This window comes from Ammospiza nelsoni, chromosome 27 (genome assembly GCF_027579445.1).
Source record: "Ammospiza nelsoni isolate bAmmNel1 chromosome 27, bAmmNel1.pri, whole genome shotgun sequence".
In the NCBI taxonomy this organism is placed as follows: domain Eukaryota; kingdom Metazoa; phylum Chordata; class Aves; order Passeriformes; family Passerellidae; genus Ammospiza; species Ammospiza nelsoni.
The window spans coordinates 3,206,259-3,232,291 of NC_080659.1; the positions used below are offsets into that span (position 1 = coordinate 3,206,259).

Sequence of the window (26,033 nt, forward strand, 5' to 3'; positions counted from 1 at the left end):
GTGGGGCGTGGATTTAGGAATGAGGCATACCTGGAGTGGGGTGTGGCACCAAGGACGGGGCACTGCCCTGGGCACAGGTCACTGGGGTGTGGGACGCTGCTCCGGGCACCAGCACCACACCAGGACCGGTACCAGAGCCAGGCTGGGTGCCAGCCTCCCAGTGCCACTGCAGGGCCACCTCCCTCCCCTCCCAGCTGTGCTGGCACCCTGTTCACCCCCTGCCATCACCCCCAGAGCGGGCACTCGCTGCCCTGCACTCTCCAGTGCCACTGGACACCACACTCAGCGCAAGGGACGATTTTAATCCAACATAAAACTTCCCGAAGGTACGAACAGAGCCGGGCGCTGGGCAGGAACACACAGTCCCCTCGGCTTTTAAGACATTTCCCACTTTAAAAAATTCCTCTTCCCACCTTACCCACGCCACCAGTGTGCAGCCAAGCCCCTCCATGCCACCGGGGGTGCCCGGTGTCTCCCCAAAACCCCGCTGCCTTCCCAAGACCTTCCTACAGAGAGAGGAGGGAGAAGCAAAGGAAACACGGAGCAGCTCTGGTTGCTCATTTTTGGGGGGGTTTAACAGCACCAGTTGAACGGGAGAAGCGGGATACGGAGCCTGGCACAAACCACACGTGCACAAAAGAATCCAACACGCAGCCCAAAAATCCACCGGGGTAACGGTGACACCTGATGGCAGCGGGGTTGGCAAACCAGGGATGTGCCCCTGTCACCAAACCACGGCAGGGGAGGGGAGGCCAGAACATGCATCAACAAATGGAAACGTTTATAGGCCAGAAAACGGTAGAAAGGGGGGAGAAATGCTGGGTTGAGCTGTTGTTTGTTGGATAGAGAGCAACGAGGGGGGAAAGAAGGGGGTAAAATTCCCAAATTACAAGTGAAGCAGCACAGGTGCTCACTGGGTTAGGGCAATTTAAAAAAAAAAAAAAAAAAAAAAAAAAAAAGATAAATTAAATTGGGATTTTGTAAGTGTATGTGCACTGACCCACCAACATCATGGGATTTTTGAAAGAGCAAAAACTGACCCTAAAAGTCCCATTGATATTCCCATCTGGGGAATGTCTCAGTTTTCCCCACCTGGAAGGGCCAAATGGAGGCTATAAAATCTCCAAATAAACTAATTAAACCCTTTTTATACCTTCTATAAGCTTATAAAATGATCCATTTGCTCATCATCTGATGATCCATATGCAAAGAATATCCCCCCCTCTGCATCCCAGCATTTCGAGGATGTTACTGTGGACTTGGGGTTTTGTTTTAATTTTAAATATTAGAGTTATGGGGTTCTTAGGAGATTTGGAGTGTTTCCAGCTAGAATTGGAGTTTAAAAGTAGGTAAAAGCAGGTGGGTTAGAAAACAGTGGGCTGGGAGACGCACGGGAAAGGCTGGGACTCCCAGAGCTGGGTTGGCCCCTGCGACAGTCCTGCACTGCCCGTTTAGCTTATAAAAAGTAATAAATTAATTAAGGAATATTTGCATCGAGTCCTTTTCTGTACACAGAGGTTGGGGCCCAGCTGGGGAAACGCCGCTGCCGGAAAAGCTCCTGCGTCTCTATAAAAATATGAGCATCTTTCAGGGAGTACAAAAAGCCTTCCAGGGGGCCGAAGAGCCGGGGCACAGCCAGCCCAGCCAGGGTCCAGAGTGGCTCCGGGGACATTTTTCTCATGGATTTGCCGCACAGAACGGGGTGCTGGGGATGCTGCAGGGAGCCTGAGCCATCCCTGGTGCCTGCATGGGGCTCAGGCGTGCTTGGCCCCGCTCCACAAGCCCCGGGGAGCCGGGAGATGAGCCCCCGTTGGCTCCTGGCCCTGTGCTGGCACCTGCCAGTGGCCGGGTGAGCCCTGCCCGCAGTTCCGCTGCTGCTGCTGGGAGCCACGGTCCCGGTGCTCACACCCATCCCACCACGGCAAGGAGATGATGCTGCTGGGCTGCTCCGTGCTGCTGATGGGGTAGGAGCCCTGGCACTCCCACTCGGGCACCGCCGGCTCCTGCTCGTCGCTCTCCGAGCCCTGCACCGCGATCTGCGGCACCGTGCCGGGCTTCAGCTTCGGCAGCAGCTCCGCACCGGCCGTGCCCTGCCCTTCCTCGCTCTTGCCACCATCTTCACCTCCTGCCGCCGTCTCCTGCTCGTCAAAGCTCACTTCTTGCACCGCCTCTTGCTTCTTGAACGAGTCCCTGCGCTCCGACAGGTTCAGCCGCCGCATCACCACCATCTCCTGGTCCCGCTCGTGCCGCTCCGCCAGCCGGGAGCTGCCGGGGTGGTACCCGTGCTCCCCGGGGTAGGACAGCGCGTCCCCCTCGGCGATGGCCTCCCCATCCAGCGAGGACATCATCTCCAGGCCCAGCTTGCGGCCGCCGGTTTTCTTCTCGGCCAGGATGGTGACGATCTTCTCGGCCGACTGGACGCGCTTGAGCAGGGGGGAGCGGGGGCAGTCGGCGCTGCGGGGCCGGGAGCTCTGCCGGACGATGGTGGGGGGGGACAGGGTCTTGCCCTGGAAGGAATGGGGCGTTTTGGGGTACCCGTGGAGCGGAGACGGGGAGCGCTGCGGGGAAGGCGGGCGCTGGGCTGAGGAAGGGGTGCAGGCCAGGGGCGAGGGGGGGATGCTGCTGGTGGATTTGCGTCGTCCCACTTTGTAGCGCGGCCCACCCAGTTTGGGGGCCAGCCCGTGCAGGGAGCTGGGGCGCACGTGGCCGGCGGGTGACGTTGGGGTGCTGGAGGAGGGAGAGGTGCTCTGAGGGGACACAGCATCTGCCGTACAAAGAGAAAAGGTCACTGTAGGGCTGGAGGGACGCGGCCTCCCCGAGGGACACGCAGCATCCTGCCCTGCCCCGAGCCAATATCCCCCCCTGGGGTACCTGAGGGCAGGTCGGGAGCGGGGCTGCGGCACGGCGTGGTGGGACCCGGGGACAGGCTGTGCGTGGGGGACTCCGGGAGGCTCTCACTGGAGGACAGAGAGTGGTGGAGACCAGAGGAGAAGCTGCGGCTGGTGTGCAGCACCGACGACTGCTTGGAGATCTTCTTGAAAAGGGATTTTCTCCTGCTGTGGGGACAGGAATAATTTGGCTTCTCCTTAAAGCTGTCAGTCTCAAGTGTGCTGACCTTGTGGCACCAGGACCAGACCCCACTGGACACCCTGATATGGCAGATCCAGAGCATCCAACCCAGTGCAGGGAGGACCAGACCCCACTGGACATCCCAGTATGGCAGATCCAGAGCATCCAACCCAGTGCTGTCAGGACCAGACCCCACTGGCCACCCTGATATGGCAGATCCAGAGCATCCAACCCAATGCTGGCAGGACCAGACCCCACTGGACACCCTGATATGGCAGATCTCCCAGTACCCCACACAGTGGGATAAATGCCATTTTGTCCCAGTTTTACCTACCTGTCTTGGCCATCCCTTTTCCTGCTCTTTTTACTCCTCCGTGCCATCCTTGTCTTGGAGCTGTTTTTCCTTGCAGGACCGATTTTGATGGAGGTGTTTTCCAGGGCAGTGGTCCGCAGGGCCACTTTATTCCCACTCTGGGGGATGGAAAACAAATCTTTGCAGCAACAGATCTGAGCTAGCTGCTGCCTCAACTGCCAGCAAAGGCAATGATGAATTCATGTCCTGGGAGAGCAGAGTGGCTCTAGTCACCCACCTTCAGCAGCAGCTCCACCACGTCCCGATGGACCAAACCCAGCACGGACTCTCCGTTCACGTGTGTGATGAGATCTCCCGCCCTCAGCCCGGCCTCCTGCGCAGGGCTCCCCTCCTCCACACTCTGCAACACAAACAGAGCGGTTCTATTTGGATCCCAGCTTCCTCCTGGGGTTTAAAGCACCTCTAGACCCCAGGGCACGTACCCAGACCATGTGGTGGACGGTGTAGACGTCGCTGTCGCCCATGTAGACGCGGATGGCGCGCAGGGTGAAGCCGTACTTCTTCCCCGAGCTGTGGATGATGATGGGCGGCCGCAGGCTGGCGATGGCCAGGGAGGAGTCTCGGCTCGGGGAGGAGTCCCGGGAAGAGGGGTTGGATGAGAGGGAGTGAGGGGAGATGGGGCTCATCAGGGCGCTGCCACCAAAGTCATCTGCAAGCAGAAGGAGCCACCTCAGTCCGGCAAAACCACGCGGCAGTGGCCATCCAGCAGGGTGAATCAGCCAGCACACAGACCTGAGGTGATGATGAGGGACAGGGCTGAGACGGAGGCAGATTTGGGCACACGGCTGCCCAGGGAGGCTCTCTGCCTGTCCGGCACATCCTTCTGGGTGCTGAGCCGACGGCCCCCGCTGGGCTCCAGGCTCCGCGGGGTCGAGTTCTTGGTGCCGGTGCTGTTGCTCCGCAGGCGGATGCGGTTCAGGCTCACCAGATCGGCTGCATGGAGGGGAGGAGGGAGGGTTTGGGGATGTGGAGAAGCCACCCCGTGCCCTGCAGTGTTGCAGCGTGATGCATTAGCCTATCTCAGTATCCCAGTTCTTTACCCAGGAGTGCCAATAACCCCTCCCTTCCCCTCCCTTGCCTCTGCTAAGTGCAGTCCATCAATCTTAACATTCCATTAAGGGCATCGTGTGATTGGCAGAGTTCAAAAGATGCCTCTCAGCCCTGGGGACATTGGGCTATCCAGGTGTCATTTGTCCCCTGAGACTTCCCCTTTCATACCTGGTTGATGGGATCCCTACCCCTTCCCTCCCCCTCTTCCTGGGGTTAAAAAGACACAGCAACCATGTGGCCATGGTTCTGTTGGAGCTGTTGCTGAATTCAGAGGCCTGTGTGCCAGGAATAAAGCTCTGGATCCAAACCCTCCAGCAGAACCAGACTCTTTTTCCTTCACTTCGCCTAAAGCCAGAGGTAAACCTGAGTTCCTGCATGCCTGGACTTGTCTCTAGTGCCAGCTGCAACATCCAGCTTAGCCAAAGGTGTCTCTGAGGTGAAACCACCACAGCTGCCGTCCTTGGTCAAACAGCAAGGGCCAAACAAGCCCAGGCACGTCCAATCTGGCTATATTGGTATTAAATTCCAATATTTTGGCGCCCAACATGGGACAGCTCAATCCTGAGAATGGATCAGTCAGGGAAGAGACCCCTGAGGTGGCACCCTCACTTTTGCTGCAATATCCAGCCAGCCAAAGGTGTCTCTGAGGTGAAACGACCACAGCTGCCGTCCTTGGTCAAGCAGCAAGGGTCAGACAAGCCCAGGCACGTTCCATCTGGCAATATTGGGATTTAATTCCAATACTGGTTGTCCCCAGAGATCCGCACACTGCCCGCAGCCTGCTCACCGGATAACGCCGACTGCTTCACCGCGCCGCCAGTCCCCGCGTCCGAGTCTCCCACCACAAACTTGGGTCTCTCGGGCTTGGACGCCACACAAGGGCTCTCATCCTCCGAGGAGAAGGCAAACTTGGGCATGGTGTCCAGGCTGAGGGTGCTGGGCAGCGCCGTGGGGCTGTGGCTCCGCTCGTGCCGGGAGCTGGAGCTGCCGGACGTCCAGGAGCGCAGGCTGTGGGGAAGAGCAGGAGGGATCAGGATGAGCCAAGGTGGGCAAGGCAGATGGCATTGAGCCACTGCAGCACCCCCAGGACACATCCCACTGACCCCTCAGAAATAACCAAACCCTTCAGTGCCATCAGAAACCCGTGGTGTCAGCACAAACTCTTGATCCCAGCACAAATCCTCAGTGTTGGTGCAAACTCTTGGTCCTGACACAAACCCTGTGTTGGTGCAAACTCTTGATCCCAGCACAAACCCTCAGTGTTGGCACAAACTCTTGGTCCTGACACAAACGGTCAGTGTTGGCACAAACCCTTGGTCCTGACACAAACCCTTGGTGCTGACACAAACCCTTGGTCCTGACACAAAGCCTTCAGTGCCATCACAAACCCATGGTGTCAGTGCAAGCTCTTGGTCCTGACACATACCCTCAGTGTTGGTGCAAACCCTCAGTGCTGGCACAAACCCTTGGTCCTGACACAAACCCTCAATGCTGGCACAAACCCTTGGTGCTGACACAAGCCCTGGGCACCGTCAGGAGCCCACCCCAGCAGTGCAGCCCCCTGGTCACTCACCGGGGCTCGGTGCCTGCTGGCCTGCTCCTGTCCTCATCCCCCGAGTGCCGGTCCCACCGCTCCTCCTTGTCATCGCAGTGACTCCGGTCAGAGGAGGAGAGGCTCAGGGTGGAGTTGACTGCCAGGAATTCTGAGCTGCTGTACACCTGAGAGGGAGAGGAACCATCAGCAAGGAGCAGAAATTTGGGAGTTTGGGTGCTGTGGTGTCACCAAGATGGCGATGCTCAGCACAGCCACGCCGTTTGTGGTGCCACAGCATTTGGGATGCTGCAGGAGGGGCTGGAGCACCTTGCTGAAGCGGTGGGAGCAGGAGGAGAACTGCCCAATCTCCACTGATGATTCCTCATCGTTGGTTTCCTCATCCTCTGAGTCCAAGTGACGATACCTCTCGGAGCGAGCTGAAAGCAAGAGGGGAAGGGATGTCACCCTGCCTGCAGCCAGAGGGGAAGGGATGTCACCCTGCCTGAAACACCCCACATCCTGCCTGCAGCAGAGCCCCAAAGGGTGACAGCCCAGCCCCAAATCCCAGGGGAGTTTTGGGGGATGAAGCAGGTAAGGGTGAGCAGCCTGCAAAGAGGATTGCATCTGTTTTGTGATTTGGGTTGTAAAGCGACCAGCTTCACCCAGGAGATTTTCCTTCCCCATAGGAGCATCCAAAGTGCAGCTGGGATAACGGATTGGCAGAGGTCGAAGAGGGATGGATTTGGCCTCACTGTCAAAGTAGCTGGTGTCATCCTCTGACTCCAGCTGGGGGATGAACTCGGCCTTCTGCCGCAACAGCCCATTCCAGTCCAGGTGGAGGAAGAAGGAATGGTGCTTCACCTCGTGTGCACCTCCTGCCAGGCAGAGAAACCCACGTCAGGGGCATGGGGCAGGATCCAGGGGGCTCCCACTGCCACCCCAAACAGCACAGTCTGCCCTCCACACAGAGCAAACAGCTTAAAAAAGATAGACAGGAGCCCTGTGAAGTAGGACACTTCCTCTGAGCACCCTCAGCATGGCAGGACATGCTTTGGACTCAAAGCCATATAAATTTGATGGGAATCAAGGTGCCCCTAAAGGGGCTGCCATGCTTACCAGTGCCCAGGCGCTCGAGGGGGCACTGCCTCAGTAACCGTGTGATCAGGTCCTGGGCATCTGCAGGGAGAGCCTCGTCCCCTTCTGGCCACATAATTTCATCTGCAAGGAAAAAGGAAAATGAAAAGGGGTGGCTGGAAGGGTTTGGACCCTTCTGGGCAGCAGGAAAGTCTCCCAGGAGCTGCAGCAGGGGAAGGCCCCTCCCAAAATGGGGAGTCAAAATTTGAGGAGCCTCCTCACTGCTCAGCGAGGGTGACAGGAAGGAATGGAGCTTCCCACGTGTTAAAGGAGGAGCCTTGGCTGCTAGGAACACTGACACTCACCACTGATGACCTGCCCAAAGAGCTCCTCGGGGGTGTCTCCGAAGAAGGGGACACAGCCCACCAGAAACTCGTAGAGGATGATGCCCATGGCCCACCAGTCCACGGGCTTCCCATAGCCCTGGATGAGGATGACTTCGGGGGCAATGTACTCCGGAGTGCCACACACCTGTGTGGGAAGCACGGGCTCACACCTCTGCAGTGACCTTTGCAACAAATCCTGAGGTTATCAGGGATGGCAGGTCAGCCACGTGGAGCAGGAGCTCGTACCTGCTTGTCCATGAACTCCCGCGTGTCCTTCTCCATGTGCCCTTCGTAGAGGTTTGTGGTCATGTTCATCAGGCCAATCTTTGACAAACCAAAGTCTGTCAGCTTTATGTGGCCCATGGAGGTGATGAGCAAACTGCAGGAGAAGACAGACACCCCACAACGCTGCTGGTTGCTTCTGGCGAGACCTGAGATGGACCAGCCGCACCCCAGGGCCTCTGGTCCTGATGCAACAGCACAGAACCAGTCTCTGGGGAACAAAACCCATTCTGCCCTTCCCTCTTGGCTTTCCCTTCCCCATTCGAAGCCCCGTCCTTGCTCAGAGCTGCCCCACAGGCTCACTTGTCAGGTTTGAGGTCCCGGTGCACAATGCCGTAGTTGTGGAGATACTCCAGGGCAAGAACGGTCTCAGCAAAGTACATCTTGGCCATGTCCACGGGCAGGGGGCCCATGTTCTTCAGCAACGTGGCACAGTCCCCCCCTGTGGGGACACAGGGGGCTCAGGGAAGGCAGCAAGGTCAGCAGGACCAGCGGGCTCCCACCAGCCCCTCTGAGCAGCTGATCCCCGGCACGGGGCACAAATACTCCCATAGGTGACCATGCTTCCCTAGGTGACCACAGTCACCACCTTCATCATGGAGATCAGGACCACAAAATCATCTCCTTGTGCTTCCCTGGAGCACAGCAGGGCAGGAGATGCCCAGGTGGTGTCCTTGATGCTCAGGCTTTGATATCCTCCCCTCCTCCCTGCACCGTCCAGTCCCGAGCTCTGCTCTCACCTTCCACGTACTCCATGACCATGCAGAGGTGCCGCTTGGTCTCAAAGGAGCAGAACATGCTGACCACGAAGGGGTTCTCAGCAAAGGTGAGGATGTCCCTCTCCACGAACACCTGCTGGATCTGGTTCCTCAGGATGAGGTTCTGCTTGTTGATTTTCTTCAGGGCGAAGCGCTGCCGCGTCTCCCTGTGCCTCACCAGGTACACGGCCCTGGAGGAACATCCAGACCTCAACACAAATCCTCCAGCCACCACACCATGGGGCATGGACAAAGAAAGGCTTTGGAGTTGTTTACAGATGGAAACAACTGGTAGGAGCTCCTCAACTCACCCGTAAGCCCCGTTGCTGATCAGCTTGATGGTCTCAAAGTCCCCCTCACAGGGCTTCCTCCGTGGCACAGCGATTGAAGGCTGGCTCTGAGGAACACACAGGTTTTTAATGAAGGAGGAATTCACCCAGCACCATCATGTACCACCTCCAAAAGCTTCCTTCTGCCAGAGCCCTCCCTAGTGTCAAACCCCAAAGCAGAAGCCTGAGATGCTCTGCAGATCACGAGCCCCCTCTGAGCTCTGTCCACTCAAGAAGCCAAATGAGGGACTGTGAGATCTTCCCCTTGAGTACATCAACCACCCCTGGGGACAATCCAAAATGAACAGCTCCCAGCCTAGGACAGCTGCCAGGAGCTCTGGTGAGGGGTGAGGCGGGAGGAAGCTGGAGGCAGCAAGTGGGACAGGCAGTGGGACCATGCTCACCTCACAGGTGTCATCGTTCTCCGGTGTGATGGTGTTCCCGCTGTCGAAGTGATCCAGCTGCCCCATTTCTGCAGATCACAGGGATGGTTTTCACTTTCCTCATGATCAACACCCACCAAAATCACCCCCTGCCCAACCACTCTCCCCCCCAACCCAGAGACCCCGTGGGGATTTGGCCACATGCTTTGCTTGAGCTATCCTATGGAGAAATTCAGGTCATGACGTTAAGAGGTTCAACACGAGGCTAAACATTTATATAAGTCTTTTTTTTTTTTTTTTATATAGTCATTCCTGCGTTCTCCAGGGATTATGATTCACCCCCCCAGGGCCACGGATTAAGTGTTTTTGAGCTTAATCTGCTTTGCTGAACGTGTTGGAAGCAATAATAAGGGATGTGGGGCTGGCCAGAAGGACTTGGCCATCGTCCTGGTCCTGCTGTGACCTCTCTGCCATGACACCAGCTCAGCCCTACATGGCTCCCTGACACCCCCCAGTGCTCAGTTGTGATCACCAGTGGACAAACTGGGAGTCCACATCCTCCTGCAGACCTCAGAGTGGTTCCTTACCCTCCAGTGGGTCCTTGACGAGCCCCAGTTGGCTGATGATGTATCTGGGAATATCAGTCTTTATTCCCTGTCCAACTTTGGCATGTCCTTCTGCAGCTTCCAGGAGATGGTAAAACTCCTCTGGGTCAAACTCCTGGATGGGGAAAACCAAGCACAGTTGAGAAGAGAGATTTTGCAAAGTTACATTTTCACTCTAAGCCTTGCAGGTGACACCTGTGACTGGGGACAGGCCATGGATGCATCATTCCCTTGTCATTCCCCAGGTCATGGGTGATGGAAAAAAAAAATGCAGTTCTGTAGTGAGTTGGCCTTGGAAGAAAAACTAAGGGAGATGAAAATTTCATCAGGAACCACAGCACAAGGTCACTGCTTTAGAAATTGAGCAAATCAACCAAAAAGAAAAACCAAAAAACCTGAAAACCACAGAGTCACAGAATGGTTTGGGTCAGAAGGGAACTTAAAGATCAGGGAGACCTTCCACCATCCCAGCTTGCTCCAAGCCCCATCCAACCTGGCCTTGGACACTTCCAGAGATCCAGGGGCATCCTGGAGGCTTTGCCTCCTCTCTAGGCTGGCACACACCATGACAGACAAGACAGGAGCCTCCATGTCTTACCAGGCACTCCAGAAGTCGGGCAGGCCGGGAGATGATGATCAGCAGCTTCCTCACCAGCTGATCAATGAACTTCACCTCCTCACTCTCAGAACGCTCCTGAGCCTGTTGGGAGTGGAGACAGAATCCAGGAGTCTCTTGGTGGCCTCACCAGGTGGCACCAGGCAGGGAACTTCCCCTCCATACTCACGTCTCGGAGCATCTTCTCCAGCTTCTCCTGCAGCTCCATGAAGTAGCGGGAGGTGATGAGAGCTCCCTGGGACTTGGCCAGGCAGTCTCGGGCCAGCTCGATGATCTGGTGGTGGATGAAGCCCAGCACCCCATCAGCCAGGGGCAGGGTGCTGCTCGGGGAGAAGTTTGTGATGGTGTCCTGCAGGCGCTCCTCCATCTGGGCTGTGGCCTGCAGGGCGGAGTGGATGGTGATGGCCAGGAACACACGTCCCCATGCCAGGGGTCTGGCCAGGATCTCATCCTACCACCTCCTGCACTTGGTTTGGCCAGCCAGGATCTCATCCTTCCACTTTCTGTACCAGATTTTATCAGTCAGGATCTCATCCTACCACCTCCTGCATTTGATTTGACCATCCAGGATCTCACCCTACCTCCTGGACTGGGTTTGGCCATCCAGAATCTCATCCCACCAACTCATGCACTGGTTTTTATCAGTCAGCATCTCATCCTATTACCTCCTGCATTTGACTTGACCATCCAGGATTTCATCTTACTTCCTGGACTGTGTTTGGCCAGCCAGGATCTCAACCCACCACCTCCTGTGCTGAATTTTATCAGTCAGGATCTCATCCTACCACTTCCTGCATTTGATTTGACCATCCAGGATCTCACCCTACCACCTCCTGCACTGGGTTTTATTAATCAGAATCTCATCCTACCTCTTCCTGCAGTTGATTTGGCTATAGAGGATCTCATCCTAGATCCTGGACTATGTTTGGCAAGCCAGGATCTCAACCTATCACCTTCTGCACTGGGTTTTATCAGTCAGGATTTCACCCTACCACCTCCTGCATTTGATTTGACCATCCAGAATCTCATCCCACCTCCTGCACAGGGTTTGACCATCCAGAATCTCATCCCACCACCTCCTGCAGCTCAAATATCCACATGCACATCAAGGCCCCCACCTGGGAACTAGCTTCCAACAGACTGCAAAAGCTCCACCAAAGTCTCCAGAGCCCTCTGCCTGCTTGTGTGGACAACAAACCCCAGGTTTGTTGTGTCTCCAGTGTCCCCAACACCCCCATGATTTACCCATGGATTCCACACTCCCACAGGGAGGAGAAGGCACTGCCAGAATGCCATGGAGGCACCAACACGCTCATCCCTCAAGTCCTGGCTGTTACCTTGGGGAACCTCTCCTTGTAGACATGGTTCATCATCACCACCTCATTGTCAAACGTTCCACTCGTCCGTCCAGGGCTGCAGGGGGAGGAGAAGGGCGGCGTTACCAGGGTCAGGTCATTCACATCGGTGCAAATAGTCACTGTCCCTGCTCCTAACTCCTGGTTCCAAGTGGTGAAAACTCATCCAAGTGGAGCCACCAGCCTTGAGCCAGTGCTCCCAGCAATGTCCCAGACACTGGAGGTCCCTGGGATGTGGTCAAGGGAAGCTTAACCAGGTCCCCAAACACAAATCACTTGGAAATCCAGAACGGAGAGGTTCTGGATGTTCAATCATCCCCTCAGCTTTGAAGAGCTCGTCAGTCCAGGGCTGCAGAGGGAGGAGAAGGGTGGCGTTACCCGGGTCAGGTCATTCACATCTGTGCAAATGGTCACTACCCCTGGAGAGCAATTTGGTCCCTGCTCCTAAATCCTGGTTCCAAGTGGTGAAAACTCATCCAAGAGGAGTCACCAGCCTTGGGCCAGCACTCCCAGGCACTGGAGGTCCCTGGGATGTGGTCTAGGGAAGCTTAACCAGCTCCCCAAACACAAGTCACTTGGAAATTCAGAACAGAGAGGTTCTGGATATTCCACCATCCCCTCAGCTTTGAAGAACGAGCTCATCTTTCCCTTCCTCTGGATCCCACAATTTCTTGCCATCGTTGCCCTTTTTGCAGCTCACCAGCAAACAAAAAACCCAACCAAACATCATGGTGGCCACAGCAACCTTCATTAAACATGGTTTTCCTTCTTCCCCAACACTGCCCCTCCCAGGGCTCTGCCTGGTGATCCCGTTATGCAAAGCAAGTCACAGGAACAGCCAGCAACTCATTAACCACTATAAAATAATAAATGTTGTGATTAAAACCAGCTCCAGCCCTGCCCCAGCCTGTGCTGTGCCAACTGCAGAACTGGCATCTCCTGGGTGAAAAATCTCACCACCAACAAACCCCTGTCAGATAATTAATCTGATTTTAATGAAATTTCAGCCAGCAACACGCAGGGTTGGGGCTCTGCCTCTGGTAGCAAAGAGGGTCGGGAGATTTTTCAGGGGGAAAAGAGGATTTAACCAAATTTAACAAAAAAAAACAATTTAACAAAAAAAAATTCAAAATCATAATAACTCAGAGGGACAGGGTTTACATTTTCCATTTCAGGGGAGGCTGCTGCCTTGCTTAACAGACACCTGTGTTTCAAACCAAGCCAGTCTTGTCTCAGGAGCTGTGTCCTACCTGAGGCTGTGGGATCATGGGCACAGATAATTCAGATATGATAATTTAGATATTCAGATATGATAACTCAGAGGGACAGGGTTTACATTTTCCATTTCAGGGGAGGCTCCTGCTTTGCTTAACAGACTCCTGTGTTTCAAAGCAAGCCAGCCTTGCCCTGGGAGCTGTGTCCCACCTGAGGCTGCGGGATCGTGGGTACAGATAATTCAGATATCTGATATGACAATTCAGATATGATAACTCAGAGGGACGCAGTTTACATTTTCCATTTCAGGGGAGGCTCCTGCTTTGCTTAACAGACTCCTGTGTTTCAAAGCAAGCCAGCCTTGCCCTGGGAGCTGTGTCCCACCTGAGGCTGCGGGATCGTGGGTACAGATAATTCAGATATCTGATATGACAATTCAGATATGATAACTCAGAGGGACGCAGTTTACATTTTCCATTTCAGGGGGGCTCCTGCCTCCCTTAACAGACTCCTGTGTTTCAAAGCAAGCCAGCCTTGCCCTGGGAGCTGTGTCCCACCTGAGGCTGCGGGATCGTGGGCGCAGGCAGGGCGAGTGCCTGCCCTCCTCATCCGTGACGCTCTCCGTACTGCGGAAATGCTTAGAAAGGAAATGCAGCTCGTCGGGGGTGGGCTGGTACGGCAGCTGGTGCAGGCGCTCCTGGGAGGATGAAGATGACTGGGGACAGAGAGGGAGACAGGGAGGAAGGAGATCAGTGATGGGGCTGTGCTTCCCGGCAGTGAGGGAAATCTCTGAGGAGGTTGGGATACTGACAGGCAGAATGGGTGGGTTTGGGGGTGTGGAATGGGGACAGGAGCAGGCTGGGGAGGTCTGCACTGCTCAGTGCCAGCCCAAAATCCCCCATTCTCCCACTCAAAGCTCCACTGAGCCCCATCCCGTGTAACTCCAGCATCCCAGGCAGCTCAGTCCTGTCACACCCAGGGATGCTGTAACTCCCAGGGATGCTCTGATGCTCAGGGATGCTCCAACTCCCAGGATTGCTCTGATATCCTGGGATGCTGTAACCCCAGGAACACTGTAACACTAGGATGCTGTAACTCCCAGGGATCTCTGATGTCCAGGGATGCTCTGATGCCCAGGGATGCTGTAACTCCCAGGGATCTCTGATGTCCAGGGATGCTCTGATGCCCAGGGATGCTGTAACCCTAGGAACACTGTAACCCTAGGACACAGTAACTCCCAGGGATGCTGTAATTCCCAGGGACGCTGTAACTCCCAGGGATGCTGTAACCCCAGGAACACTGTAACCCTTGGACACAGTAACTCCCAGGGATACTCTGATGCCCAGGGATGCTGTAACCCCAGGAATGCTGTAACCCCAGGACAGAGTAACACCCAGAGATGCTGTAACCCCAGGAATGCTGTAACCCCAGGAATGCTCTGATATCCTGGGATGCTGTAACCCCAGGAACACTGTAACCCCAGGACAGAGTAACACCCAGAGATGCTGTAACCCCATGGATGAAGTTAACCCAGAGATGCTCTAATGGGACACCATAACCCCCAGGGTTGCTGCAAGCCCACAGCCAAGCCTTATGTGTTTCTCAAAAGCTCATTTGGGAAGCAGGATGCAGCTAAAGCACATGGCCCTTTAGAACCCAGCACCATGGGGCTTTGGAGGCATTTCACCAAAAATCAGAGGGGTTTAGGATCTTATCATCTGCTAGCATGAGAAAGCAAATGCTACCGAGACCGTGGAGCTGGGGGTGTTGGTCCCATAGCCAGAGGAGGGTAACGAAGCCAGTGACCACCTTCTGCCATCAGCCCTGCCAGAGCAAACACAGCAATCACACACAGGGAAAAAACCCAACATCAAAATGCAAACCAACAACATCAGAGCCAAAAACTGGGGAGCAGGACACAGGCGTGGCTTGAGGAATAAAGCCCTGAAATCTCTTTTCAGAATGGACTGAAATGGGGTGAAATAAGGGGTTTGCAGGTGAGGGGGGCTGAATGGACTGAGATGGGGTGAAATAAGGGGTTTGCAGGTGAGAGGAGCTGTTGCAGGGACAGTGGCAGGCAGCAGAGTCAGAGCTGGGGCTCCATAGAATCCATTTCACACAGGGCCAAAAAAAAAAAAGCCTGCAAGAGTCTGATTTGTAATTAGAGCAAAATCCAGCCTGCTGGGAGTTTTCTTGGTGAGAAACTGGGATTCCCAAAGACTCATCTTGAGAGTTTGAACAAAGCTGGTCTGTACTAATACGGTCATGCAGATCGTGTGCACTGCTGTGAATGATGTGGCTAGAAGGGTTAGAAGTAGGGCTCAGGTGTTTAGGTAGGATGATTTAGTCTTTTGAGTAGAATCCTGCTAGAAATGGTGTTCCTATTAGGGCAAGGTTGCCCATGGTAAGGCATGCAGTGGTTGTGGGTAGTATCTTTTGGAGTCCCCCTATTTTTCAGATATCTTGTTCACCGTTTAGGCCATGAATGATGGAGCCTGAGCATAGGAAGAGCGTGGCTTTGAAGAATGCGTGGGTTGAGATGTGAAGGAAGGCTAGTGCAGGGAGATTTAGTCCAATTGTAACTATTATTAACCCTAGGTGACTTGAAGTGGAGAAGGCAATGATCTTTTTAATGTTGCTTTGGGTAAGGGTGTGTGTGGCTGCAAATAGTGTGGATAGGGCCCCCAGGCACAGGGTTAGGGTTAGGGCAGGGTCACTGTGAAGAGACAGAGCTGGGGCTCCATTGAATCCATTTCACACAGGGAAAAAAAAAAAATAAAAGCCTGCAAGAGTCTGATTTTTAATTAGAGCAAAATTCAGCCTGCTGGGAGTTTTCTCAGTGACAAACTGGGATTCCCAAAGACTCATCCTGAGACAAGAGGCGCCGGGGAGCAGAGCCTGCCCGTAAACAGGAAGGGAACTGCTCATACGCAGGCAAATGCTTCCTCTTGGAGAGGTTTCCAAGGGATGGGGACACATCCAGGTCAGGACAAGGCCCTTCACCTCCCACTGCCATTTCCCTTGTGGGGTCAAGGACAGCAGGAGCTGGCAGGGAGCCACATGCAGCTCCAGCAAACTCCTGACCCCACAGCCTGGCTGCTCCCTCTGGTACAAGTGTGCAAACCAGCAGAGCCTCAGGCTTGTTTCCAGTGACAATCGATGGGTTAAACTCAGCCACCCACCCTCCATGTGTAATTAATTAATTAGTTAAACAGGGGAGGGCATGCAGCAGGATCTGCCTCTGTGGGGATCTGGATGAGAGATCCCTGGACATTCTCTAAAAATCCAGCAGGAGTTTGAGATGAGGCTGAACACCCAGCCATGGGAACAGAGATATTTCTGCTCCCAGAGCTGCAGGGAGCCCAGTCCTGGTGCAAAATTCCCCACACAGGGATGCAAATAAAGAATCACAGAGTCCCAGATGGGCTTGCATTGGAAAGGGCCTCAAAGAACCAGTCCCACTCCCTGCCATCTGCAGAAACACCTTCCACTCCACCAGAGATTGCTCCAAATCCTGCCCAGCTTGGCCTTGAACACTTAGAAAAGAAGGTCCCTGATGATGTGGAGCAGACACCACCCCAAAATGCAGCCCATGCCCATCCCTGGTACTTGCCTGTCAGTCCGAGGAGCATGGCTGGGGTGGTGGGAGGAACCAGGCAGAGGAAACAGCACCAGGCCAGAAAGCAGGCAGAAGGAAAGCAAAAACAAAAGCAAAATAAGTCAGTTGAGATCAACAGAACAGTTCACTGGAGTGGGGAATGATCTTTACAGTGAATATTCACTGCTCTGGGGCTGGGAGCTCACCTGCGAGCGAAGGGGAAGTTGATGGAGGTGCTGGCAGAGAAGTTCCGTGGGCTGTCCAAGGGGCTGCTCCCTGCTGCAGGGAGAAAGGGAGAAAATTCATCCCAAAACCCACCCCAGAACCATGTCCACAGTGCTTCAGGCTGCTCCTTCGGGGGAAAGTGTTTAAAGCACTTCCCAACCCTGGAAAAGGCACCTGGAGCCAGCCCACTGCTGCTAACAAGGTGCTGAAGCCCTGCATCTTGTTAGTTTTAGGATATTTGGGTAATTTTGGGAGATGCTGGATCATCCACTGGGATAATCCCTTACCTGTTGGCACGGAGAGAGGGGAGAGAGGCCGTGAGAGGGTCGGAGAGGGGGTGCCCACCACTAAACTCTTCCTGTTGCTGCTTCGGCAGCTGGGGGAAAAAGAGAGGGAATTTATTTAGGGAATTAAAAAAAAATCGGGAATCCATGAGAGCCAGAGCTGGATGGGCTCAGGCACATAAATAAATATCTGCTTGTACATGAATTTCTGTGCCAGGGAACACTGCTGCTGTCACCCCACTGATTACAGATCTCCTGCCACAGGGAAGATCCACCCCAGGCCCAGTGCTGCTGCTGGAGATGGGCACACAGGGCTTTTTTTAACAAAGAACTGTCCCAGCAAGGTCCCACTTCTGGTTTTGGCTCACTGGGGAGGGCAGAGGAAGGAGGCCCTTAGGCAAGAGCCCCAGGCAGGAATAGAAAAAGGGATGTAAAAGGAGGAAGCAGTGGAAATGCCCGGCAGCCACAACCTGACCTCTCCAGTGCATGGAAAATGCCCCCAGTTCCCATAAATCCCCCTGCCCTTGGTGGCCCCCATGTGACAGCAGAGAGGACAGCCCCAGGGTCACCAGGAATTTGTGGGAATTTTGCCCCTGTCTGGCAGCAGGAGGGAGCCACGAGCACCAGCACCAGGTGGAAAGCAGCACCAGCACCTGACACCCCAAAACTCCCCAAAAATCCCATCCTGGCACCACAGCCCAGCATCTCTGCAAGGCCACATCCACAAGTGCTGGATCCTCACATCGCCATCTCCATTCCCACCTTCCTAGCTCACAGGGCTTCCATCCTCACAGGAATTCTGGTTTTCCTTTCCAAGGAAAGGCTGCCTTGCAAGAGCGGCTCAACCTCTAAAATTCCCACTGCTGCTCCCCACTGTTGTACGCGGCTCCCACATTTAAAGCATTATGGGCTCATTTAAGTTCTCCTCCACTCTGCCAAGAGGAAACTGCAAATCTCCACAGCCCAGAGCAGAGGCTCAGGCACAAGGAGGAGCCTCCCCTTCCCCTCCTTCCGCTTCCTCAGGCTGCAGACTCCTCAAAGACACCGAGTTTCCTCACCCAGCTGGGAACAGGAACCCACAGAGATGCTGCTGATTAAAGGGCAGCTTTTAACATCACTCCACAGCCACAAACACCCACAGCAGCCAGGGGTGAGATGGAACAGAGGGGATCCCCCATGGATCCCAAAAACTGGAGGGAGGGGCAGATGGGGCAGCCAGGGTGTAAAGGACAGTGACTCACAACAGGTACCAACAGGTGGGTGTGCAGGACACTGATGGACAGGCAAGGTGGTCAGAGCTCCAGACAGATGGACAGAGCTCCAGATACATGGTCAGAGGTCCACACAGATGGACAGAGCTCCAGATACATGGTCAGAGGTCCACACAGATGGACAGAGCTCCAGACACACGGACAGAGCTCCGCACATGTGGACAAAACTCCAGACACGTGGACGGAGCTCTACACAGATGGACAGAGCTCCACATGCATGGACAGAGCTCCAGACACATGGACAGAGCTCTGCATGCATGGACAGAGCTGCACACACATGGACAGAGCTCCATAGACATGGACAAAGCTCTACATGCATGGACAGAGCTCCAGATACATGGACAGAGCTCCAGACACATGGACAGAGCTGCACACAGATGGACAGAGCTCCATAGACATGGACAGAGCTCTACATGCATGGAAAGAGCTGCACACACATAAACAGAGCTGCACACACATGGACAGAGTGCCAGACACATGGACAGAGCTCCACACCTAACATCCAGCACCTCTCACCCCCCTCCAGCATCTCTCCCCTGCAGGGCTCCTCCTGCTCTGGCTTTAGTGGAGCTAAACCCAGGAGCCCCAGCTCTTTTGAAGGTCTTGGCCACCAGGGAAGGTCCTTGGGACCCCCCAACCCCTCCTCTGCCCCAGCACAAGGGGTCTCTGGGTGTCCCCCAGGACACACATCCTGTGACTGCTCTGAGCTCACCTGGAGCTGCAGTGACCATGGAGGGCTCAGAGGTTCCCTCTCAGCACCTGGGCTGAGCTGATATATTGGGGGAAGACAGAACCTTCCCTTCCCTTCCCCAAGCATTTTCCCCTTCCTGGAATCACAGAATCCCAGAATGGTTGGGGTTGGGAGGGAACTTTGAGATCACTTCATCCTGCCATGGGCAGGGATGCCTGCCACCATCCCAGGCTGCTCCCAGCCCTGTCCAGCCTGGCCTTGGGCACTGCCAGGGATTCAGGGGCAGCCCCAGCTGCTCTGGGCACCCTGTGCCAGGGCCTCACTGCCCTCCCAGAAACAATTCCTCCCCAGCACCCCATCTAACCCTGCTCTCCTTCCTGCTTTCAGTGTTTCATTTTCTCACTTAAACACAGGCCTGAACCCCTAGCAGAGCTGCAAACTCTCAGCCAGAACCCACAGCCTCAGCCCCGTGTGCTGGATGGGAAACTGAGGCAGGGTGAGCAGCCCTGCCCCAGCACCACAGGGGCACAGGAAGAGGTTTAGGAGCCAGGAGGGCTCCAGGAGCTCTGACACTGCAGAGGGGACAGCCTGGGGGGTGAGGGGCTCGCCTCTCCTGCCTGGCTTTCATTTTGGAAGTGAAAACAAACCTTTAGTGGAGGCAGTTCCCGTCAGGGTGACACAGAGCGCGGCCGGCGTTTCCTGTTTCCGCGCTCCACCCTCGCTCCCACAACCATCCTGCGCCACTGTCACCCCCCCTGCGCCTGACACATCATCTCCAGCTGCTTCCCATCCCTCCAGCACGGAAACCTCGGCCTACAAACCAGCCCTGGGGCACAGACAGCTGCTGGGGCTGCTGCCCGCTCTGCCTCCATCACCTCGCTGCACGTTTGGGACCAAAAATGGAGTGGAAAATCGCTGTCAGCACCGCTCAGGCTGAGGCTGCCTTGGCCCTGGCGCTGCTGCTGCCATCCAGAAGTTGTTTCACGGGGTGTGGAAAGTGTGTGACAGCCTGTGTGACCCCAAAGGCTGGGGTAAAATCGTGTGTCAGACATTGGGAGGAGGAACTGGCACCGCAGCAGTGCCCGGCCTCGGCACGGGATGTGCAGGGGCAGGGGATGGAGCAGAACCTGGCAGCTCTTCTGGGTTCCAGAATACCCTGAAGTGGGAAGGACCCACAAGGATCATCCAGCTCAGCTCCTGGCACTGAACAGACATCACTCTGGGCCTGAGGGTGTTGTCCAAGCTCTCCCTGAGCTGGGGTTGGTACCCTGAGCAGCTCCTGGGATGCTCCGCACACACAACACTCAGCTGGCACGGGATCTGGGCGAGCAGGGATGGGTGGCTCGTGGCCAGGGCTGTGTAACACTGAGGGTGAGGCAGGGAAAAGCACAAAGGGGCTGCAGTTCCTGCTGATTTCCTGAGGGATCTGTCCCTAAAACTTGCCAGGACACCTGAGTGCCATGGGGCAAATGTGCTGGGCACTGCGGGCAGGGGAATCTGAGGTAGAAAAGAGCCGGTCTGGGACAAAGTGGGTGCAGGGTGGAGGGAGCAGGGTGGGGTCTGATGGTGATAAGCAGTGCTGTCCAAGCACTCCCTGAGCTGGGGCTGGGACCCTGAGCAGCTCCTGGGATGCTCTGCACACACAACACTCAGCTGGCACAGGCTCTGCCAGGAGCTGGGCGAGCAGAGATGGGTGGCTCAGGGCCAGGGCTGTGGAACATCAAGGGCCAGGCAGGGAAAAGCAGAAAGGGGCTGCAGTTCCTGCTGATTTCCCAAGGGATCTGTCCCTAAAACTTGCCAGGACACCTGAGTACCGTGGGGACACTGCGGGCAGGGGAATCTGAAGCAGAAAAGAACCAGTTTGGGACAAAGTGGGTGCAGGGTGGAGGGAGCAGGGCGGGGTCTGACGGTGATAAGGTAGCAGGCACAATCTCAAAGGGCAGAGCAGGCTCTGCTCCTGCTGCGTGACTGAGAGCACGTGTCTGTGCTCCCAGCTCCCTTCCCTGCTGGCTCCATATCCCCCAACAGCTCCAGTGTGGAGCTGGAGATTTGGGGAAGTGGGAAGTGCCATGGATCACCATGTCCTGGAAAAAAAATGCTTTCCAGTGGGATAAATTCATGTTTAACTTAGAAATCCGCTGAAGCAAGCAGCTGCATCCAAAGTTTCTTCATGACATTTGTCCTCCATGACTTGTGACTGTGCTGAACTCTGCTGCCTCCAGGAATGGGGCTGGGACAGGGCTGGAATGGGGCTGGGATGAGAACCAGGGTCTGGACAGTGAAATGGAACATGCTAGATGGCACAGATCCCACCACACCCTCATCCCACCCCAGCCTAAACCACTGTGGCCACTCCCATGAACCCACCCTGGAGCACCAAGCAACACCCAAGAGCAAAATCCTAAATCCTCAGAGGGAATCACAGGGTAACAAGTGGGGTATATGTTGGGGAAGATGAAACAGGAAAGCCTTATAAATATGATTGCCTGGGAAAAGATTTTGAGAATATGGAAACTGAAAGCGAAATTGAAATGAAAGCAAGCTTTGAGATCCCTCAGTTACTGAACAATGGGAAAACAATGGTGTGGCTGGCTGAAGGTAATCCCCTTTTGATGGAACAACACCCTCTGCTTGCAGACAGGTCCAAGGCTTAGGGCAGACCCTACAGCTTGGCAGAAGGGGCCCAAGGAGGAGTTTTTAGGGTTTAAAATGTAACACAGTATGGTAATGTAATGATTCTTATAGGCTGTATGGAAATGCTATAGGATTTGTATATTGTACTAGATTGGTTAGTGAGAATCAGAATATTCAACACAGAAGATGATTTATTTTATTGGAACGGGAACTTTGCTCTCTTACTTTTCTATGCTCTTACCCCTTTTACTCTCTCACCCTCTCATCCTCTCTCCCCCTCTCTCCTCTCAGCCCTGCTCTGAGCTGTGGCTGCAGCTCCCAGCAGGGCCCTGCACCCAGGCCCTTTGCAATAAACCCCAATTTCCAAGACCAGAAGAAGATTTATTGTATTATAACAGGAACCTTATCCTCTTTTACTCCCTCTTTACTCTTCCTCACTCTCTCATCTCTTTACCACTCTCTTGCCTTCTCTCTCTTTACCTCTCTCTCCTCTCAGGCCTGCTCTGAGCTGTGGCTGCCACTCCCAGCAGGGCCCTGCACCCAGGCCCTTTGCAATAGACCTCAAATTCCAAGACCAGAAGAAGATTTATTGTATTGTAACGGGAACCTCACCCTCTGATCCTCTCTTTTACTCTCTCATTCTCTCTTTACTACTCTCTTTATCTCTCTCTCCCTCTTTGGGGCCTGCTCTGAGCTGTGGCTGGAGCTCCCAGCAGGGCCCTGCACCCCGGCCCTTTGCAATAAACACCAGGTTCCACGACCTGGCTGCAGAGATCTGTCATCCATCCCAGCCATCCTACCCCTGACACTCCTACAGGTATAGAATTATTTATTTCTTTGCACTGCACAAAAAGCCTCAAGAGCCTGCCCAGCACCTTGAGGTGCATCCCTGCCCGTCCCTGCTCTGTCTGGTGCTGGGGAGGGAATTGTACCTGTTAGCTTTGCTGGGCCGTGCTCCTGTGCTGGTTGAGGTGAGAACAGCCATCCATGGAGAAGGAGAACCCTGTCAGCATCCTCTGCCCTGCACCGGCCATCTCCACATCCCCCACGGGAAATTAGGATCCCTCAAAACCTCTTAATCCCACTAAATAACATAATATGCTTTCTGTTAAATAGGCCAGAGCGCTCCTCACTGTGGATTCTAGGAATACCAATGAAAGAAGAGCAAATCCTCTGCCCTTCACGAGAATTACAGCCTCATCATGCTCAGCTGGAGACAGATGACTGCCTAGATCATCTTTCCAATTACACATCTCCCCCTGACCCCCCCCAGCTTGGCCATCCCAGCTTGGAAAACGCCATCCAACGTCTTTTCTTAATTATTAAAGGCCCTTTTTGGCTGTCTTCGTGCACTGGGAGCAGGAATTCCCACAGCCCAGGTGAGCCTGGGATGGGATGGGATGGATACCTTTGCTAAGCAACCGTGCTGCTTTGTGCCAGCTCACGGTGACACTGAGAGACAGCAACAATGGGAACCTCTCTGCTCTGCCCCCGCACCCATCAAACCCCTCAGCACACAAAGCCTCGCCAGGGTTTGATGCCTGGGCCACCTGCAGCACCCCAAACCTGCTGGGGGGAGCTCGCAGCCTCCACCACCCACACCTGGGGGGCTCTGTGGGTGCTCTGCACCTCCTGTCCCCCTCCTTGGGGATGTGTCCCATCAGCCTGCCTGGCCTTGCAGCTGGGGAGATGGGGCACCCCCATTGCACCCCATTAATGCACCCCCCAGCCCTGATAACAAAGGGGGTGGGGGGTCTGGACCCTTCCCACTCTTCCAGACTCCTCACCCTGGCTGGGGCCATGTCCACACAGGATCCATCCCATCAGCAGTGCCCACCCTGGCACAGGGGGTCACAAGGGTTTGTCCTCCCTCTAACACCCCTGCCAAACCCACACACACAAAGGATGGGCACAGAGCACCCCAAAACATCCCTAACGCCCTGGAACCCTAAACCCCACATTCCCTGTGGCACTGGGGTCCCAACCAACCCACCCTGCCACACTGGGGATCTGGAGGGTGTTGCCTCACTGCTCATCACCCCCCAAAAAGATGCAGGTGTGGTGCACAGTCCCACCAAACCCCCAGTGCTGAGAGCCCCCCAAAAACCACACAGCCCCCCCCATATCACACACCCTGGTGCCCACCTCCCCCTGCATTGCTGCCCCTCCCAAACCAAGCACCCCACAATGCACACAGACCCCCTAAAACACACACCCCATTGTGCCTCCCAGGTGCTAAAACACCACCCCAAGCCCCACACATGGCCCTCTCCACACCATACACTCTGCTCCATCCCCCAAAAACACACACCCCCCGTGTGGGGACCCCCAAACCCGAAAGCACACAGCCCCCGCCGTGTGGGGACCCCCAAACCCACACACCACGTGTGCAAAGACTCATCCCCACATCCCCCCCACCCAGTCACGAACACTGGTGCCCACCCCCCATGCACGGTGGCGTGTCCTGTGCCCCTCAAATCACGAAGCCCAATCACACCCCCAAAACCACGCACCTGGTGCACCCCCTCTGAACCCCCCCAAACCATGGATCCTGGTGCATCCCCCGCTGAATCCCCCCAAACCACAGACCAAATCACCCCCTCTGAACCCCCCCAAACCATGGATCCTGGTGCATCCCCCGCTGAATCCCCCCAAACCACAGACCCAATCACCCCCTCTGAACCCCCTCAAACCATGGATCCTGGTGCATCCCCCACTAAATCCCCTCAAACCATCGACCCCAGTGCATCCTCCCCCAAACCATGCACCCCGATCACCCCCTTTGAAATCCCCCCCAAACCACGGACTCCAGTGCATCCCCCGCTGAATCCCCCCAAACCACAGACTCAATCACCCCCGCTGAACCCCCCCAAACCATGGATCCTGGTGCATCCCCCAGTGAGCCCCCCCAAACCACGGACCCCAGTGCATCCCCTGCTGAACCCCCACCAAATCATGGATCCGATCACCCCCTCTGAACAGCCCCAAACCACGGACCCCGATCACCCCCTCTGAAATCCTCCAAACCACGGACCCTAGTACACCCCCCTCTGAACCCCCCAAACCACGGATCCCGTTGCAGCCCCTCTGAACCCCCCAAACCATGGACCCCGATCACCCTCCCAAAACCACGGACCCAGTGGATCCCCGGTGAGCCCCCCCAAAACCACGGACCCAGTGCATTCCCTCTGAACCCCCCCAAACCACACACCCTGATCACCCCCTCTGAAACCCCCCCAAACCATGGACCCCGATCACCCCCCCAAAACCACGGACCCAGTGCATTCCCTCTGAACACCCCCAAACCACGGACCCGATCCCCCTCGCTGAAACCCCCCCCAAAACCCCGGACCCCGTTCACCCCCCAAACCACGGCCCCGTCTCCGATCCCCTGCCCCCGGTGCCCTCCCCCGGTGCCGGTTGTGCCGCCGGTACCTCTTGGAGCGCTGCAGGAGGGCTCCGGCCGCCCGCTGGCCCCGGTAACCGGGCGGGGCGGCTCCCCAGCAGCTCGGGTCCGACATCGCCGCCCCCCCCGGTACCGAGCGGCGCTTCCGGTACCGAGCGGCTCCTCCGGTACCGAGCGGCGCTTCCGGTACCGAGCGGCTCCCCCGGTACCCAGCGGCGCCCCTGGCACCCAGCGGCACCCCCGGGACCGTGCGGGGCCCGGAGCGGGGCCGGGCTCCCGCCGCTCCCGCCGCTCCCGCCGCCGCCGCCGCCTCCCGCTGCCGCCTCCCGCCCCTTCCCGCCCGGCGGCGACGGGGTTACCATGGAAACGCGCAGCGCCCCGAAACGGGGTCGGGGTTGCCATGGAGATGGGGGGATCACCCCCCAAAAAGGGACAGGAAGTGGGGGTGGGGGGGGGGGGTTAGCACGGGAAGGAGGAAGCGGCACAAAAACGGGCTCGGGGTTACGGGAGGGAGGGGGCATCACCCCAAAATGGGGTCAGGGTTGGGCTGGAGGTGGGGCAGCACCCCAGAATGGGGTCAGGGTTAGCCCAGAGATGGGGCAGCACCCCAAAATGTGCTTCAGGTTACAATAGAGAGAGGGCAGCACCCCAAAATAGGGTCAGGGTTGGGCTGGAGGTGGGGCAGCACCCCAAGAGGAGATTGGGATTGCTATAGAGGCAAGGCAGCAGCCCAAAATGGGGCCATGGTTAGCCCAGAGATGGGGCAGCCCCCCAAAATGGGCTTCAGGTTACAATAGAGAGAGGGCAGCACCCCAAAGTGGGGTCAGGGTTAGCTCAGAGATAGGGCAGGACCCCGAAATGGGGTCAGGATTACCATGGAGATTCAAGAATTGCT

General features: G+C 55.9%; 1 protein-coding gene across 1 annotated transcript; it reads right to left on the reverse strand.

The window, feature by feature from the left end:
* Nucleotides 1–282: 282 nt before the first annotated feature.
* On the reverse strand, nucleotides 283–25,336 carry MAST3 (microtubule associated serine/threonine kinase 3). Its single transcript, XM_059489681.1, has 27 exons — nucleotides 25,168–25,336; nucleotides 17,140–17,228; nucleotides 16,834–16,906; nucleotides 16,643–16,663; nucleotides 14,775–14,853; nucleotides 13,587–13,744; nucleotides 11,797–11,872; nucleotides 10,629–10,838; nucleotides 10,442–10,543; nucleotides 9,826–9,958; nucleotides 9,260–9,327; nucleotides 8,838–8,923; nucleotides 8,509–8,717; nucleotides 8,072–8,210; nucleotides 7,733–7,865; nucleotides 7,466–7,631; nucleotides 7,143–7,244; nucleotides 6,779–6,901; nucleotides 6,354–6,463; nucleotides 6,066–6,211; nucleotides 5,280–5,500; nucleotides 4,175–4,375; nucleotides 3,865–4,091; nucleotides 3,660–3,782; nucleotides 3,404–3,540; nucleotides 2,872–3,056; nucleotides 283–2,764 (listed from the first exon to the last, which is right to left on the reverse strand). The coding sequence occupies exons 1-27, from the start codon at nucleotides 25,251–25,253 to the stop codon at nucleotides 1,755–1,757; spliced, it is 4,413 nt and encodes a 1,470-aa protein (XP_059345664.1). The 5' UTR covers nucleotides 25,254–25,336; the 3' UTR covers nucleotides 283–1,754.
* Between the last annotated feature and the right edge of the window lie 697 nt (nucleotides 25,337–26,033).